General features: G+C 36.6%; 1 protein-coding gene across 4 annotated transcripts; it reads right to left on the bottom strand.

Annotated features, from left to right (window-relative positions):
• Nucleotides 1-7706: 7706 nt before the first annotated feature.
• Nucleotides 7707-18802, bottom strand: ALATS (Alanyl-tRNA synthetase). Of its 4 annotated transcripts, none has more exons than XM_088506551.1 (23): nucleotides 18327-18802; nucleotides 17603-17841; nucleotides 16960-17100; nucleotides 16210-16356; nucleotides 15880-16032; nucleotides 15264-15393; nucleotides 14871-14967; nucleotides 14653-14773; nucleotides 14366-14425; nucleotides 12289-12339; nucleotides 12112-12207; nucleotides 11874-11975; nucleotides 11021-11143; nucleotides 10509-10643; nucleotides 10272-10343; nucleotides 10116-10191; nucleotides 9897-10039; nucleotides 9715-9823; nucleotides 9433-9620; nucleotides 8933-9022; nucleotides 8610-8792; nucleotides 8257-8437; nucleotides 7707-8023 (listed from the first exon to the last, which is right to left on the bottom strand). In XM_088506551.1, exons 1-23 carry the CDS (start codon nucleotides 18631-18633, stop codon nucleotides 7959-7961), a joined length of 3009 nt encoding a protein of 1002 aa, XP_088362677.1. In that variant the 5' UTR covers nucleotides 18634-18802; the 3' UTR covers nucleotides 7707-7958. The 4 variants fall into 4 exon arrangements, with proteins under 4 accessions (XP_088362677.1, XP_088362673.1, XP_088362676.1 ...); XM_088506547.1 differs by having other exon boundaries at nucleotides 7707-8030; nucleotides 8261-8437; XM_088506550.1 differs by having other exon boundaries at nucleotides 12289-12335; nucleotides 14362-14425; nucleotides 18327-18745.
• Between the last annotated feature and the right edge of the window lie 480 nt (nucleotides 18803-19282).

The following is a 19282-nucleotide window of genomic DNA, read 5'->3' as shown; positions in this document are numbered from 1 at the left end:
TGTTATTTGCAGATGGGTCTCATAACTATTGTGTGTCACCATGGGGGATCCTTTGTGACGAGTGAAGACGGTGTTGTGTCATACACCAGGAACCATATTTCAGAGATTCCGAAACTTGACCCTGATCGACTAGATGTCTTTTTCATAAGGAATTACTACAAAGAGTTTGGGTATGATAAGGCAGAACACTGTTGGTGGCTGGTTCTAAACAGACCCTTAGAGACTGGCCTAAGGGAACTAAATTCTGATGCTGAGCTCCTAGAGATGTGCTTCCTTGCTGAAAGCAACCATGGAGAGGTGCAATTGTACTATGAACATGGGGTATCTATTCCAACGTACTTGGAAGAACCACCATTCAAAAAGGGCAAGGAGGTGGTGGTTGAAGTCCCTACCCAACCAGTTTTGCTGAGAACAGGACCAAGCTCTAAGGCCATTCCTCCACACCCAGTTCCAAGCCTATGTATCAATCACCCTAAAACTACCGAACCCACCCAGGAGGCAACCTCTACCATTCCGAACCCAATTTCTATGGCTGCTACCTCTGCTCCAGCCAACCAAGACATGGACCATACTGAAGTACCAGCTGCAACCACCAAATCAACCCCAATTCCCAAATTTACCATTCCGACCCCAATTTCTATGGCTGCTACTTCTGCCCCACCTCAAGTACCAGCTGCAACCATCAAATCAACCCCAATTCCCAAAAGTACTCCAACACCAGTGCCTAAGCCAAAATAGGGTAAGATTTTCCAACCCAATGTGCCCTCAAAGAATGGGACAGAGAAGAAAGGTGCTGCTTTGAAAAAAACTGCAAAGAAAGGCAAACCAAGAACAACACTGAATAGGAGATATATAACCAGGGGTCTAGCCAAGTGTTTCAAATGCTCCTCCACCAGCTGCACCAACTTCAATCCCTCCAGCAGCAACCAGTGCTCCTCCACCAAGTGTTTCAAATGCTCCTCCACCAGCCACTGTTCCAATTTCAAATACTCCAACAACTGCTCGTATCGATCCAATGGTTGGTGCATTTGCAACTACAGCTTCAAGGTTGCGTAATGTCATGCGTTTTGTTTCAACTTTGAGGTTCAAACCACCAAGAAAATTCAAGAAATGAACATTTTGCTATTTTTCTGTTAAGATATTTTGTTGTTAAACATTGAACTTTATGGTTTTTGAGTTCCATGTGTCAGGGTGTATGTGTTTTGAATTATGGTAGTTAAATACTCTATATTGTCTTTTGATCGTGTCTAGTTTGACACAGACAAGTTTGGAAAACAATTTACAATGTGTGAATGTTGTTGTTGAATGTTTCAAATTTTATTACACTTCTTTAGCTTCATATTTCTTAATTCCTAAATTACAATTAGCAACAACAATGATAAAATAGAATTACACAAATCTATTCATTTGTTCCTCATAGGGTACATCAATCACAACTTTTGTTTTACACGATATCTACATGGCCTTCACTACTTCCATGCTACACAAACAACAATCACAATTACTACAAGAACAACCAACAACACACAAAATGCTAGTTTTAGAGCCCTAACTTCAAACTCTAAGCTTCCAAGCAAATTTCATTCTCCACTCCTTCATTTCAAAGCCAGGATTATCTCTGTCACTTACTTCTTCTTCATTAGCAACTTTGTCAGCCCACATAAAGAGACCACACCACCTCTTGCCAACACTCTGCAACCACATTTTATGCCCATGAAGAAAAAATATTACAAATTGAAATGAGCAACAACGCTAGGTATATACATTAACAAAAATCACTTACATTGTAGTTAGGACAACCATAAAATGGTCTTCCTGGATTCGCCTCTGTTCCTGACCACATGAGGACGGGTCGGCTACCACATCCATACCTATCTGGAAGTCGTTCGTGACTACTCCTGGTGGTTCTCCTCCTACAGTTTCTGTCGGATCGTCGGTTACTAGAGCTACTAACATGGTTGCTGCCTCCACCCATCATGACCCACTCAAATCAAGCTCAACAGTGTCAGAGAAGACGAAGGAGAGCAGAGAAGAAGACACAGTCTGGTTTCTAATAATAAATTGGGGATTAGGGTTATAAATGATTTCAGGGACTAAATTGAGTTAAATAAAGATAACAGCCACGTCAGATAGTCGTTACCTCTCCAACATGGCGTCTCTCCATACACGTCATCGCGCCGTTTAGGAATATTCCCCGAAAAATGTTTCAGGGACGACCGTGAGCCACCTGTGTCAAATTCGGGGATAATATTGGGGCCAATGCAAGTTTAAGGACGACTTTGAGGCTCGAGTGTAAGTTCAGGAACCACTATGAGATTTAACTATAAATAATAATATATACTATATTTAAATTTATTTCAAGAATATATTTTAAGAATAAAACTGGACACGCTGACACGTGATAGTATTTAGGTGTGTCCAAGTGTATGAAGAATTTTTTATTTTTTATTAACACGCGTGTCGGACGAGTGTCGGTGAGTGTCGTGTCCGAAATGTGTCCGACATGCAGACTCAGCAATTCAGTGAAGTGTCCGGTTCATAGCTTCTGAGTAAAATAAGAATTCAATTGGTTTATAAAGAATTATTTTAATTTGAAATTTAGAATTATTTTGATTTGAAATTTTGAATCGATGTTTATCATTTTGTTCTTTATTTATAACACAATCCACCCCACTAGTAGATGAAAGTTATTTATTACTGAAAAATTGTAGTCGGACCTCCACTGATTCAAGGCCTAAAGTGGCTTCTCATATTATACTAAAATAATTCTTAAAATTTTAATATTGTACTATATTAGACCGGAAAATTGAGTTTTAATATTATATTTAGTAGTGAGATATTTTTTATTCTCAAAATTTTAATCTTTTTAATATTTTTAAAAAGTAAAGAGACAAAATTAAAATACTTGAAGATAAAAATTAAAATTTTAATAACATTTTATTCTTATAATATTTTTATTCAAAATTTTATATTTCAAGTCTACATTTACTCTATTCTCACCCTACCTAACTACCACACTTCTGCTATCACCAAATTTCACCATCACTACCACCACTAATAATACCAACAACAATCTCAACAACATATATCAGAATCAGATTCATCAACTCATAACAAGAGGACTTCAAACTCAGAATATCAAAGAGAAGAATAATAAGAGAGATTGAGGCGTGCGAAAATGGAACTAAGGCGATGCGCACGAGCACAGCAGAAAATAGAGGCAGTACAACGAATTTGAATACGACAGTACGGTTCAAACAAAAGTGACACGGCGTAACACAAAACTGTAACGAAAGAGAGAGCACGCCACGACGGTACTGGAGAAGGCGGCACGGTGCGGAACTGTAACTGGAAAGAGCGCGACACAGCGGCACAACACAAAACGAGAGAGAGAGAAAGAGAGAAGAGACAGGAGAAAGGGATAGGGTTTTATTAGTAAGGATAATTTGGTAATCTCACTTATTTAAGTCTCAAATAAAGTACTGAGACATAACTTGGTCATGTATATTTTATACTAAATACAATATAGAGATTTAATTTAGTCTCTGTATCTGTTTTAGTCGTAATCTCTCTTTCAAACGTTACTTTAGCCCTTCTTCCATTAAGTGACTCATTGCATCAAATTATCGTAGTATATTTTTATCAATTTTAAAAGTAATTAATATAATTGAGATTTAAAGAATTGCTTTAGTAAACAAAGATATTTTGAAACCAGTTTGAAACTTGACTCACTTTAACCTTCTCTTTTTCTCTCTAAATATTTCTCTTTTATGTTAATGATCGTAGAGTATTTTTGCTAATTTTAAAAATGTAATTAATAATTTAATACATTTAGAATTTTAAAAATTATTCTAGTAAATAAGTATATTTCAAAAATTCCTTTAAAATTTGACTCACTTTTAACTTTTTTTTTCGGAAATATTTTCTTTAATATTAATATTTAATAGATAAAAATGACTTGTTTTTTTAATATTTTTAACGCACTATCATTTCAATTCTAATTAATTCTTCTAAAAAATAAAACAATTTAATCCTAATTATAAATTTATAATGTAAATCAAATTAAATAAATTCTTATTTTATATTCCAAAGAAAGAAAATTAATATAAAAATAAAATTAATTCCAATTTCCTTATTGTTCCTACCCTGATCTAACATTATGGCTGAGGTCCAAATCCACCAAAAATGCCCAATTCAAAGATTGGCCTTTGTCACCCACCAACCTCCTTAGAAGAGGTCGGATTCGACACAAACTCCTTCCCAAAGAAGTCGGGTTTGATGGATAGTTGGCAGATAACACTTTTTCAAATAAGTAACTGTCCCTAAAATCTTTCAACCCACTTCTAGGAGTCATAACTCAACTATCCTAAAATAAATGGACGGTTATCCACCTTGAAAGGAGGAACTACACCAACGGTGGTTATTGGATCACCACTATAAATACACTGACACCGCTTAGGTATCTCTAAGTTCCAATACTCTCTAAACCTGCTTACCCTTTTGCTAACTTAGGCATCAGAGTGTCTTTGCAGGTACGACCCCCCATTCTTTCATATACACAAGTCGGACAACGGCTCCCAAACGCAAACCAAGTCGGAGACCACCTCCTTTTTTACGTTTGGACCAATTCTTCAAGCCCAATCCACCAGACTCAGGTTACCCACGTAACATTGGCGCCGTTGCCGGAGACCTGGAGATTAACTCATGATGGTGGACGACTTGAACGAGGATGGAAACACAGCGTCCGATTCTGAGCAAGAGGATCAAGACGCTAATAAAAATGACAGAGCCATAGTCACTCACCAAGGGGCGACCACCCAACACAAGGAAGGTCCCTCCGGAGTGAAAGACCCAAGGGGAACCCCCTCTGAGGGGCACGAATCAGAAAAGAGAGGGAAAAGTATTTATAACACGCTAGGGGCATAAGAGTAAATCAACGCGATCATTAAAGAAACGCGTCGTTAGCAATGTAACTGTCCACACGTGTAAATACGAAAATCCCAACGGACGCGACGTTTGATTAGACATGACGGTTGAGAAATTTAAATCACGTCGGTTTCAAAAATCACGTCGGCTACAGACCCGAGTTCAATACTCGAATCCAACTCATAAGCAAGAGAGATCGGATTCAAGTATGGGCACTGTTCCTACCATGACCCAACACTATGGCCCAAGTCCAAATCCACCAAAAAGGCCCAATCCAAAGATTGGCTTTCGTCACCCACCGATCTCCTTAGAAGAGGTTGGATTCGACACAAACTCCTTCCCAAAGAAGTCGGGCTTGATGGATAGCTGGCAGATAACACTTATTCAAATAAGTAATTGTCCCTAAAATCTCTCAATCCACTTCCAGGAGTCATATCTCAACTACCCTAAGATAAAGGGACGGTTATCCACCTTGAAAGGTGAAACTACACCAATAGTGGTTATTGGATTACCACTATAAATACACTGACACCCCTCAGGTATCTCTAAAATACTCTCTAAACCTGCTTACCCTTTTGCTAACTTAGGCATCGGAGTATCTTTGCAGGTACCACCTCCCATTCTTTCATATACACAAGTCGGACGGCGGCTTTCAGACACAAACCAAGTCGGAGACCACCTCCTTTTTTACGTTTGGGCCAATTCTTCAAGCCCAACCCACCAGACTCAGATTACCCACGTAACACTTATATTCCAGACATTCCCCTCGAGTATATCTTATGTTCAATTGCCAAAATGTAAGGTCTATGCATATATTTGTGCACACGTCTGAAATTTAGACATTTTGTATCATTTTCATCAAAGTAAAAGAGAATGGTTTTCTTCTTTTCTTTTTCAACTCAACCTTAATTCTGATTCCAAAAACCATAGTATATTATAGTTGTACCGCATAACAAGAAGCAGAAAACGAATCGAAAGCCACCGGGACAAGTGGACAACCTGTTTAACCCGCCAATGAAATCGAACAAGACTTAGTTATCGTAAAAATGTATGTTTAACCAAATATGCGTAGCTACAATTTTTTGAGTTAAAAGTCAAAATCGTCCCTAAAAAATTACTCAATCTTCATTTTGGTCTTCGAAAGATAAAATTAATCAAAAGAGTCCCTGAAAGATAACCGTGTTGGTGGAGTTTGTCCTTCCGTCATCTCAGTTGATGAGTTAGCTAACGTTCGCTAAGGTAGAACGTTAACTGATAGCGTCGCACACCTCAAACGTTACAATGTTAATGCTGACAAGATAAGTTTGTTAAATTAAGTCAAATCAGTCCCAAAACCCTAATCCCGATCTCAAACATAAATAAGTCTTCTTCTCTAGTTGGATGACCTTATACATTCTCTCAGCTAGCATACCTAACTTCAATGCACAATAATGAAGATACTGATCTTTCATCCCTAATCTTGGCAGAAGCACAAACTGAGATAACAAATAGTAGTGTAAGCTCATTCAATTCCAGTGCAAACTTAGATTTCATCATAGAAATCAAACTGATACACCTATCAAAGTGGCCTATTTTCGAAAACCCAGAAACCAAGGAGTTCCACGACACAAAATCCTTGTTGGGCATTTTAGTGAACAGCATCTGCATCATGGATAGAACCCATATTGAGATAATTTGATATACCAGTTGATCACCGATAAATCCATCTCCAAAATCCAGAGATTTTTTAATTACACAGGCATGGAAATAACTCTGAGAGACTCAACCCCACCACATGGTAGTACTTCCCCACCGCTGCCACCACCGTCAACATGGAGGAGAAGAGTTATTTATACTTGAGATTAGGATTAGGGTTCTAACATTAATTCTAACATCCAGGGAATTAAGGAGTAACAATAACAAGAATGCAAAGGTTGACTTCACTTACCAAATACTAGTACTGAAGAATAGATAGGATCTTTTCAGATAAAAATTGCATAGAAAAATTCTAGAAGGGAAAAATAAAATACAGAACAAATGAAAGAATAAAACTTTTGACAAAATCATCACCACAGAAGAAAATAAAACCCAAAGAAAAAATACAGTCGTAGTAGCTCATGTCACAGTAACCACCATTGCCACCATTATTAGACCTACGTTGCCACCGTCGCCACCGCCTCCGTTCACTTGACACGTACCCATCTCGCAAAAGGGTCACCGAACACACTCCAAATCAGGGATTTTGAACGCCGCAAGATCTCGCAGCGCTACCGCCGATTCACCACCTCGAACACAAGCATTTCACGCCAAAAAACAAAGATTTTGGAGCGAAACAGAAAGATGGTTGTTATGAGAGGTGGTGATGGAGAGAAACATTTGAATGTCCATTCTGAACATCAAACAGTGTCGTTTCAACACTTGGAGGGGAAAAAAAAAATTAAAACTACGTCATTTTGTGTGCACCCTACTATCAGTTGATGTTCCACTTCACCAACCATTAGCCACATCATTAACTGAGATGACAAAAAGACAAAATCGTTCACCAAAAAAAAAAAAAAAGACAAACTCTACCAACACAATTATTTTTCGAAGATTATTTTGATTAATTTTATCTTTTAGGAACTAGTATGGAGATCGAGTAATCTTTCGGAAACGATTTTGATTATTAACTCTACATTTTTTATTATCGTTGCATAATCAATATTCTACAGTATAACCCTATGCATGAGGAATGCGTCCTAACTAGTACAAATTAAGTGTTGAATTGGTCATAGGAAACAAAAACAAAGATATACAAGTGCTTTTATAATAAATGACCATTAAAAAATCTTTGATATATTGCTCGTTTAGATCAAGTAACTGCTATTCTGTGTGAGAATTTGTAATTTGAGAAGATATAAAAACTGAATTTTACTCCTCATTTGTATCAACCCAAATAATATTTTACTAAAATGTGTTCTATTAATCAAGATCTAATTGTCAATGCCTTCCCTCCAGACAGATCAAGGAATGTATCAAGTTTGATCACACCAAGAAAGTAATGCAATTGACCATTAAGTCAATTTCATTGATGCAAATGATGTTGCAAGATCCATAGCCTCACTTACATGTGATGCATCTGTACCCTGAAAAAGATGGACTCACAAATCAGTCTTGCATGATTCCAAAAAAACATGTAACTACTTGAAAATTTTAATTTCTAAGCACTATTAGTGTGAAAACACTTTTAAATGACTTTAAATTAGGTATTGTCAGAGATGGAAACAGTTAACTTCCACTCCCACTGTTGAAAAAGGAAACCATTTTTATCTGCATGGCAAAACATTAGATGCCAATGTCAAAGTTTTATACTAACCTGGCCTGTTGCAAGACCACCTTTTCCTTTACCGCATCTCCCTTTCAGAGGCCCTAAAGCGTTGGTTAGCCACTCTGTAACATCCAGCTTGCCTTTATCACCTTTCTCCGGCACGCCAGCACAAACTACAGCCTTGTTTGTAGACTTGTCAGTGCTAAATACCATAACAGATATACCCTGTTCATTAGCCATCACCAGTACAAGTTATTAGTGTTTGATTTATCAAGGACACTATGATAATTAATTCGTGAAGCATAAGAACGATAACAAATTAAGATCACAAAATCTGAGCTTCAATAGTGTAATAGGTGCCAAAAAATCAAGGAATAGGTTTCAAATTAATAAATACCTTCTGCTCCATGACTTTTGTAACTGCTTCACGTACTGCGTTTACATCCAGACCAACTTCAACCTGGGACACGCAAAATGTTTTCCCATCTGATGCAGCAAGTTCAGCCTTCTCAGCTGTAATCGTCACAGCTTTACGTTTATTTTCTTCAGCAATTTGCTTTTGTGCTTTTCTCACCCGATCCTACCCAAAAGGGAAAAAGGAAAATGTTACTAGAAAATAGGACTTAGGGCATGAATGAATGCGTAAGATAAAAGAAAAGGATTTCTAAAAATGAATAAGAAAAGAGAATAAAGGCTGCAAATTTATTCCATGCAAGACACCTGAAGTTGGACTATCTTGTTCTTTATGTCAGCTTTCTTGGCTGCAGGAATAGATAAGGTTTCCACATTGCTTTTCAGGTACAAAACTTTCTGTGACAAGGAAATAGAATATCCAATGATTACAATGTCGGAAACGAAGCATAAGATGCATATCTTTATGCTAATGAAGATAAGTTAATAACGCAGATGAAGAGAAAATGGGAGCAAGTATCAATTCTGCAGAAGGGGTATGCACTAAATTGAATTGTTAGGCTCCCAAATTTATTCACATTTCCATACTCGGCTAAGAACAAGTCCAGGCAAGCCGTGGCTGCGGTGAGCCCCTATTAGGACTCGCTCTAATAATAAACTGGTTTGATATTACTGGCCACACAATCAGTTGCTGAGTGCCTGAGTGGTTTTAGATATGCACCTTGCTTGGACCTTTCAGCATTAAACTGATAAAAACAGCAACACAAACCAGCTAGAAACGCAAGCAGAAACATATACACAACACCAACCTCTTCCAGTGAACTTCCCTCTAACTTGGCTGCATTGTCTACGTGCTGCTCAAATTCATCTGCAACTCTTATTGCATCAGAAGCACGATCAGTTGTCACAGCTGTTATTCTGCGTATTCCCTTTGCAATTCCCTCCTCAGATAAAAGAGCAAAAGCTTTGGCCTCTCTTGTGTTTGATATATGGGTGCCTAGCACATATAATAATAATAATAATAATAATAAATGAAATCTCGGGCAGAAAGGTAAGAAAGCTACAAAGGAGATTTATGCCAAGATATTCACCACCACATAATTCTGATGAAATAGATAACCATTTTTTATTTTCAGGGTCGGCAAGGAGATCCTCAACTTTTTCTCCGATTGATACAACTCTTACGGGATCAGGATAAACCTACATCAAAGAAAAATCTTGAAGAACACTGTCCTGCATGGGACAAGAAAAATAGTAAAATTACACCACTTACTTCTCCAAACACAGCTCGTAAGCCATTAATACGCTTGGCTTCAGCAAGAGTTGCCTCCTTTGCATTGACATCTAATTCATCCCTAATTTGCTCATTAACAATTGATTCGATTTTCCTCAAATTGTCGGGATCAACAGGCTTGCCTATTCATTTCAGCATAAATTAATAATAATTTTTTACATTCACCTAATTCTAACAATGAAATGGAACAAAGCATACCATGAGAAAAATCAAATCTCAATTTTTCAGGAAGAACAATGGATCCTTTCTGGTCAACATGATCCCCAAGTACTTCCTGTATTCACCATAAGAAATTTTAGCAACAACGACGTGCAAAGGAATGAATAAGTCCAACTCAACAGTGTTCGAACATACCCTAAGAGCAAAGTTTAACATGTGTGTGCAGGTATGGTTGGGGGCTATAAGGGAACGCCTACCATAATCAACCTGCAAATGAAATGAAGTATAACAAATAAAAAAATAAATAGAGAGAGAGATAGGAAAATGTAAGATGACAAGAAATCAAGAAGGTATTTAAAGTAAAAGAAAAAATGTAGATAAATAATCATAGGATGAATTCATGAAAAAATCCATTCACGTATGAAAGTTTACCTTGCATACTACTTTGTCACCAACAGAGATTCCATTCCCATTAGAACCAATGTGGAGAACAAAACCTCCAAATACTTGTACGTTGTGAACTTTGAATGATGCATGTGGACCCTCCAGTGATCCAGTGTCGAAAATCTATATGTAGAGTTGTTTTTTATATATATAAAAAAAGAAAAAGAAATGAATCACATACACGACACTAACACATTCAAAAGGTAGGATTTTTTTATTTAGAGGAAAAGGTAGAAAAACATAAAGCATCGCAAGGCTTGAGGGTCAGGACACATTACACCAATCAACCCTAGTGCCTACCCTAAGTTTCTAAATATCTCTAGGCAAATATGAAAAACATTTATCCAAAATGTATTCCAAGGTTGGTTACAAAGTTTTACGTGAAAAATTGTTTAAGAAATATCTGCCAGAGGCTCAGAGCCAGTTGTATCAAGTCATTATGGTAAATTTACAGAAAATGTAAATACATGCAAATACGTAACACATATATGGAGCCATACCTGACCACCTTGTTCAGCATAGAAACTTGTAGATTCAAGAACGACACCAATGTCACCATCAGTTTCAACAGATTCAACAAACTCGGAACCAGTGTATATTGCTTTCACCACACTCTCGTGGTCCTAAGACAAGAAATGGTGGATTGAAAACCCCAAATTAGCAAGTTTTTCTGACTACATATTTTTGCATGAGTTATAATGATGCATGTTATTAACATATCCAAACTGTAAAGAGAGAGGAGTAGGGACAGGGAAAGAGAGAGAAAAATAAAAACTTCTCTCTTTGGTGGTTTACACCATACTAATGCAGGCATCAATGTCTAGTATTTCCCTCTACTTTTCTCTCTTGAACAACTAACATAATTGAGAAGATAAAAGTGACAATTTTTATTTACGGGAAAGTGGGTTTTGGCAAATGTGAGAAGCATAAAACTTAAGCCAGTAACCTATTCTGATGTCATTATTTGAAATGCAGAGTGAGGATTTAAGAGTATCCATGTCCCTTAACATGTTTGCAATAATGAAATACTGGCAATTTATGTTGGCATCATTGGTTTCTTGTGACTTTTGTTGGGTATCAGCAATCTATATTACACAATCTATTATATCCATGTGCCTACATGTTTCCAAAGACAATCTTATTATATACAAAGCAGAATTACAAGACTACAATTTATTATTATTTCATTGACTCTTGCTTTCTCAGATTGTAAATATCGCTTATCATCCTTTGTATTAAATTATTCCTCCTCTGATTTTCTTTTTTGTTCTTTTGCCACTATCCTTTTCTTGTCTCTGAGAATTAAAATGTCTTCATGACATAAGGCTAAATACCTTAGAAAAAAGGTCTCACCTTGAACCAAACATATTTGAAGCTATCATCAGTTGGAGCAATGCCCCTTCTGTGCAACATTGAGGTAGCATCAGCATCCATGATAATGGCACCACCTGCTTGCTGCCAATAATGGATGGTCAGGAAGAGGTCAGGAGAAAAAGAATAAATGGGTGTCAAACTATCAACAATAATCTCGGCTTTTGCCTGTGCTGCATTTTTTTTTTTTTGGGAAGAGCAATTCAAGCAAATAGAATACCGTTGCTTGAGCATTCCTTGATCGCTCTCTTGCAGCCTCCAAGGCCTTATTATATCCATCTTCATCAACAGTTAAACCTTTTTCTTCAGCCATCAGCTGAAAGATGGAAATACTTAGAAATAAAAGATACAGAATGCTTGATGACAAGGATTCAATAATGTCGAGCAAATAACCTACCTTAGTGAGATCTATTGGGAACCCATATGTATCCCAGAGGACAAATGCTTCCTGAAAACAAGAGATAACTCCATAACGAATAGCCCAAAAACAACTCCCAACCCGAGTAATAACAATGTGAAAAATTAAATCATATCAAATAAGTTACAGTCATGCAAAACAAAACCGAAATTTAGTAGAAGTATATTAATAATATACAAAATAATCAAACACTCCTTTACCCTGTCAAGAGTATCAGAAACACAATTCAATAACAAATGTGACCAATGTGGTAAATTAATTATTTGCAACCAATAGCTTTTTCATAAAACATCAAGGGTTTAAATTTAATGAATTTCACAACAAATATACAGGATATTTACAGTTCCATAATCCCATGAAGCAGAAAAAGACACTTGCCATAAAAGGACTTCCTCCACAAGTTGTTAACAAAAGTCAACTTTCCTTCCTTTTTTTTCCTGTTTATCAAGCTCATGAGCCATACCATGAAGTTATGGGAACGGGTGATAGAACGGAGGTTGAAACAAGAGACACAGGCAACAGTTAACCAATTTGGTTTTATGCCAGGCAAATCCACCACTGAAGCTACATACCTGTTAAGAAGGATGATGGAGAGGTATTGTAGTAATAAAATGGATCTACATATGATGTTTATTAATTTAGAAAAAACGTACGATAGAGTGTCAAGGGAGGTCTTATGGAAGGTTTTAGAAAGGAAGAGAGTAAAGATTACTTATATTTGTGCAATTAAAGACATATGATGGAGCTACAACTAGTGTGAAGACTAAAGGTGGTATGACAGAAGAATTTTCTATTGGCATAGGATTACACCAATGATCATCCTTAAGTGCATATATTTTCACATTGGTCTTGGAAATACTCACCGAGTATATCCAAGAACCTGTGTCATAGTGCATGCTTTTTGCTAATAATATCGTTCTTATGGGAGAGTCAAGAAAAAACCTAAATAAGAAGTTGAATTTTATGGAGAGACGCTCTAGAAGTGTATGGTCTGCACATAAACCGTAGCAAGACGGAATATATAGAATATAAGTTCGGCCGCCGAAGGAAAAAACCTTAATACAGAGATGAAGATTGGAGAAAACATCGTACAAAAAGTTAAAAGTTTTAAGTATCTAGGATACATCATACAGGATAATGGAGAGATTGAACAAGATGTAAATCATATGATCCAAGCAGGTTGATCAAAATGGCAGAGTACGTCTAGTTTTATATGTAACAAAAAAGTGTCTTTAAAACTTAAAGGTAAATTCTATCGTATTGCTATCAGACTGCTATGCTTTATGGTACAGAGTGTTAAGCGGCCAAAGGAAAACACAAACATAAATTAAGTGTAGCACAAATGAAGATGTTGAAATGGATGAGTGGTCATATGCGATTGGATAGAATAAAGAACGAAGATATAAGAGAGAGTTGGAGTAGCACCTATTGTGGAAAAGATGGTAGAGTTGCGTTTCAGGTGATTTGGACATGTAAGAAGAAAACCAATAGAGCACCCAGTCAGAAAGGTAGATGAAATGGAAGATGGATAAGGGGTGAAAGACAGAGGAAGACCATCCATGAGGTGGTCAAACGAGATCTACATGTAAACGATCTCTCTATAAACATGATACATGATAGAGTTTAATGGTGTCTTTTGATCCATCATCCATGTAACCGACCCCACCTAGTGGGACAAGGCTTTGTTGTTTTCGTAGGGGTATTCCCACACAGCTGCCTTTTGGCTTTCCTCCTTTTGATTTTTTTTTCTTTTTGGTTTAAAACAAACACACACACAAATACTCTTGCTAGCCAAAAATGCGAACATGATAACATTGACCTCATCAATCTCTGAGAAGATAATAAAACCATATGGGCTGTGGCATAAGGGAATGTCAAAAAATAAAAGAAAAATTAAAAAAAAAAGGAGGGGAGGGGGGGAAGAAATTATTGTTCCTAAGAACATCAAATATTATTTGATTTACTTGCAGGAACCCAACTTAAGAAGACATAACTACACAATAAGTAACCAGAAAAAGATTGTGAGGTAACAGGAAAAATAACAGATTGTACTTGCCTCTCCACTCAGCTGTTTGTCCTGAACATGTTGAACAGCATTATTAAATTTCTCAATCCCCTGGAGAAGTAAAACAGTGAGGTTACTTTCATTTTTACACAAGGGATGTGGAGAGAGAGAGAGCGAGAGAGAGAGAGAGAGAGAGATAATGCTATAAAACCTACACACGAACCAATTACCAATTGAGTTCACAAAAAACAAAACTAAACTAAGAGATGATAATCCCATAGACAGATTGATAAGGAATAACCCCCAGAAAATGTCTTTATACATGTTATCAACCTTACCTTAATTAAGGTTCTGCCAAAACTTTCCTCCTCCTCTTCAATTACATCCCTGATGTGTGCCTCCTGTTGTTTTAGCTCAGGGAAAACATCGCCCATCACCTTGACCACAACACTTACAAGCCTATATTAACCAAAAATTCATGGAATCCGGCCAAAAATTAAAAAACTTTTCTCGGATCTGGAAACAAATCTAATATGCTCAAGTATCATATACATACCTGTTAAAAAACCCCTCCTTAGCTTTTAGAACTTCACGGCCATACCGAACTGCACGACGGAGAATACGCCTAAGAACATACTCCCGGCCATCGTTGCCTGCAGAAGGAAGCAAACTTGACACAATTAACGCAGGTACAGAGCTTTTTTTTTTTGGGAGAAAAATAATTATCAGACACATCAGAAGTTTAAATTCGCAGACTTCAAGAGAAAGAGATATATGGTTACGAGATGTTCAGATAGAAACATACTCATGTACCTCTACAAAGCCTTACATACACGAGTACAATCCTGCTGAGAAGCAGGCCTCCTCAAGACAAAGGGGAAAAGGAAAAAGCAGTGTAACTTGAAACTTGTAAAGAAAACAATTTGAAATACAGTTCACGAAATCCTACCAGGACGAGACCCATCAGCAATAGCAAATGATAGAGTTCTGATGTGGTCTGCAACAACCCTGTATGCCATGTCAACTTTATCTGCATCATCTGGCCCAACCTTACCAGAATATGGCCTAGCACCAGTTTCCTACAGACAGGTTATAGGAAAACACAATTACAAATCAGCATAATATCAGGAACTTTACAGTCACAAACATAACATCAGGTATTAACACAGGTACTAGCACCAAACATAAAAACTATCTCTCTTTTTTAAAATAAAAGCTGACATCATTTTTCAACATCTCAAAAAAGTATTCACAAGATGTGAAAAAATGCATTAAAATGCATGTCATCACTCAGGATTTTGTATGTCAACTGGATATTTATGCAGCTAACAAGTAACAATTCAGAAAGAACAAAAATCTTCAAAATTTTCACGTAAAACTTCCAACTCATTTATGTAGAGAATTAGGATATTTTGATGTTAGAATGAGGCACTTAATGTGTTGTCAAAGGGTAAAGAGCATTAGAAGTGGCAACTTGCCCAATACACGACTTAAAATTATCACTGTTCCAAAAATGAAAAGGAAATATACATGGCTCTAATTATCTAATGAATTAAATGACATACCAACTGAATAGCATCAAAGATTGGCAAGAAGACATCAGTGTCATAATTGCTCATTTTGTTTTGTAGTACAGATGTCAAACGTTCAAAACCCAAGCCGGTATCAACATGCTTTGCTGGAAGAGGTTTAAGAGAAGCATCGGCCTCCCTATTATACTGTTGAGGCAAATCAACGAAAAAAAGGTCAAAGAAGTAAACAGAATAAAATCCAATAGTTATTCCCAAAAAATGAATTAGCTGCAAATTTCACGGGGTTTTGGAAAATATTTGATACTCGAGAGTAGAGAGCACTATTGTACCAAAAGTCCCCATACTATGCAGTCATCATAATACCTGAATAAAGACAAGGTTCCATATCTCAATTAATGTAGGATCATCATTATTAACTAATGATGAAGCTTCACGGTTTCCAATTCGATCAAAATGTACTTCGGTGCAAGGTCCACAAGGACCAGTCTCACCCATCTCCCAGAAATTGTCCTATATATATACATATATATCCAAAGATGCAAACCTAGTTAGATATGAAGATTCAAACACAATTTAATGTAACTATTAAATATCTTTGCATGTCGTACGACTCTTGTAAATACAAAACAAGCTCTTGTAAACCCAGCACTGATCAGACTAAACAATCTTCAAACTGGGAACATATTTTCAACTTGTCTTTTTCCAAGAAGAAATATTATTAACAAGGAGAGAAGGTGTGTAAATTCAGTTTATTAATCACTGGAAACTACCAGCAATCACACAGTTATCATAGTATGCCATAAATACAAATGTAATTATTGCAATGTCAATTAAGCATGAAGATTAATTTCTTATTAGACAAGCAGAACAACAAAAAAACTGTACTTGTACCATTCACCTAAGGTGTATAAAAACATAACTATTTTTTAATATAAGCCAAGACTAGACAGTATAAGTGGCTCAGTTACAAAAAAGTTGCTATAGATAGTAACTACAGAATACATAGCACATATACATATACTGTGTGATGTGTCTATAACATTAAAAAAATCAAGAATGTCTTATAAAAACATTTGACCTTGCATTTTAAAGAGCAATAAAGAGAAAGCATACTTTACAGCCAAAAGGAAGCACACGTCCAGGAGGCAAAAACTTTAGCCATATATCTCTAGCCTCATTATCAGGGGCAAGACCAGCGTTTTCGTCACCACCAAAATATGTAGCATAAATGCGATCTGATGGTAATTTATAGACCTGCAACCCAATAAATATGTAAATGTATAAGCTTCCAAGATATAACCACGTATTATAAAAACTGAGAAAATAAATAATAAAAACCACCAAGTTCTCCAAATTGAATAATAGTAATAATCATGGATCATGCTAAGAAATCCGAATTGAATTCAACATTCTAATAAAATCTTATTGGAAATCTACTATGAACATTGCTCAAATTGATTTTCACAATGCTATGGACAACGACCGGTGATTTAACAATAACAAACTCCTATATTATATTTAAGTCACAAAACAACATTCTTCCCAATAAAAAGACCATGTGGTAGTGGTATGTGTGGTGCAATTCATTGAGTGGGAGTAGTGGTGGAGTCAGCAGTCAAAGCAGAGGCAGTGGTTGGTTAATCATCTTTATTGTCAGTGACGGTGGCCATAGTGGCAAACTGCATGTATTTACCACCATATTTATTTGTCTAACACTAAAGATGATCATTTAACTAGCAAGGTAAAACAAACATACTTTTGTTAGAAGTTCCCATGCCCAAGTAATAGCTTCTTCTTTGAAGTAATCTCCAAACGACCAATTTCCCAGCATTTCAAAGAATGTGTGGTGGTAGGTATCTTTCCCTACATCGTCAAGGTCATTGTGTTTACCACCAGCACGAATGCACTTTTGGGTATTATAGGCACGAGTGAGCTTGCTCAAGGCAGTGTTGGGATCCACAGTCCCCAAAAATATTGGCTTGAACTGGTTCATACCTGCCAAACCACAAAGAAACCTTGATAGTCAATGAAACCTAAATTTCACATAAAAAAATGTAAATAATAAGCCACCATACTAAATTGAGATACCTATAACAAAGCAAGCAACATGAGCAGAAAATTCGAGATAATTTATAACATTTAATCCATATCTCACTATTTGGATTTACTTTATATGACAAGCAGCCAGCGCTTTGAATCTTTCTTTTTTCCTCAGTGTTCAGATTAGAGAATTTGAAGCCAATCATAATACTTAGATTGCTTATGTCTGAGCATCTAGAGGGACCATTTTAACAATCACAAAATCATCTTAAATTTCCTAAATTAATTAACACATTCAATATGAATCAATCCAAAAAACAGTCAAATCACACTCAAAATAACAAAATCAATGCATATGAACAAACCACAACGTCAAAAAAAATGACAACTGAAACTAACAAAGTGTAGTCGATTATAAGAGAAAGAAAAAGATTACTAACCAGCGTTGGCGAACAATAGGGTAGGGTCATTGAATGGAACAACGGGACTGGACCGCCAGTAGACATGGCGCTTTTCTTCGAAGAACTTAAAGAAAGTGTCCCTCACGCGCTTCGCCGGCCACTCCCGGTTGGACGAGTCAGAACCAGGCATCGCGGCGGCGGAAGCGACGGAAGTAGGAAGAGATCTGGCGGGGGAAGACGCGACGGCGCAGAAGGGTTTGAGAAGAGTGAAGATGGAGCTGGAAATGAGTGGCGGCTTAGTGAAGCAGTTACGGTTACTGGCAGCTCCAAATAATCCTCTTCTCATTCACTCTGATATTTAGTGTTAGCCCCTTAAAAACACTATCCCATCTTAATATGTGTCTTGTATTTTCGTTCTTCTTCTCTTTGCAGATATGGAGATGGGTTCCTTTCATTGGGCTATTATTCCATTTTTGTCAACTCCTTATTGTGTATCGTATCGGGTACGGTCTTGTAATATTTTGGCCTGCTTTGTAAGTTTTGGACAACTCATAAGTGCAACTCATGATTAAGTTTACCTTATCGTTGGGGTTTTGTCAAAAATAAAGTAATTAATTTAAGGTGGAAATTCAGTCGACTTAACGTGAAGTTGAAGTTGATACCTGAGAGCCGTTAGATGAAAATTTAGTCAAATCAATCAAATCATCTAACAGCTCTCAGTATCAACTTTACGTGAAGTCAACTTCACTTGAGTTTTTACCTTAATTTAACCATTTGATAGAATGGTCAACTTACTCATCAGTTTAAATAAATATTAAGAGTTCAAATCTTACTTAAATTCGCGATACATTAATCTTTGACATATAGAATTAGGGAATACTTTCAAGTTTCAACAACCGACAACCAAAAAAAAATTAAATTCATTAATTTCCAAAACATATAAATTACACATAAATTTCCAAAATCTATTCGGTTTCATGTAAAACGATTTTATT

The sequence above is a fragment of the Arachis ipaensis genome, chromosome B3 (genome assembly GCF_059453495.1).
Source record: "Arachis ipaensis isolate K30076 ecotype BB chromosome B3, ASM5945349v1, whole genome shotgun sequence".
Lineage (NCBI taxonomy): Eukaryota > Viridiplantae > Streptophyta > Magnoliopsida > Fabales > Fabaceae > Arachis > Arachis ipaensis.
Note: the sequence above shows the minus strand (reverse complement) of the source record. Positions and strands in the feature narration are given on the sequence as shown.

Coding starts and splice junctions, on each gene's coding strand:
- ALATS (XM_088506547.1), bottom strand. CDS start 18,633: ATGAGAAGAGGATTATTTGGAGCTGCCAGTAACCGTAACTGCTTCACT. Junction 17,842..18,326: donor CCTATTGTTCGCCAACGCTG/GTTAGTAATCTT, acceptor GTGGTTTGGCAG/GTATGAACCAGTTCAAGCCA. Junction 9,824..9,896: donor TACGAGCTGTGTTTGGAGAA/GTAAGTGGTGTA, acceptor TCTTTGATGTAG/GTTTATCCTGATCCCGTAAG.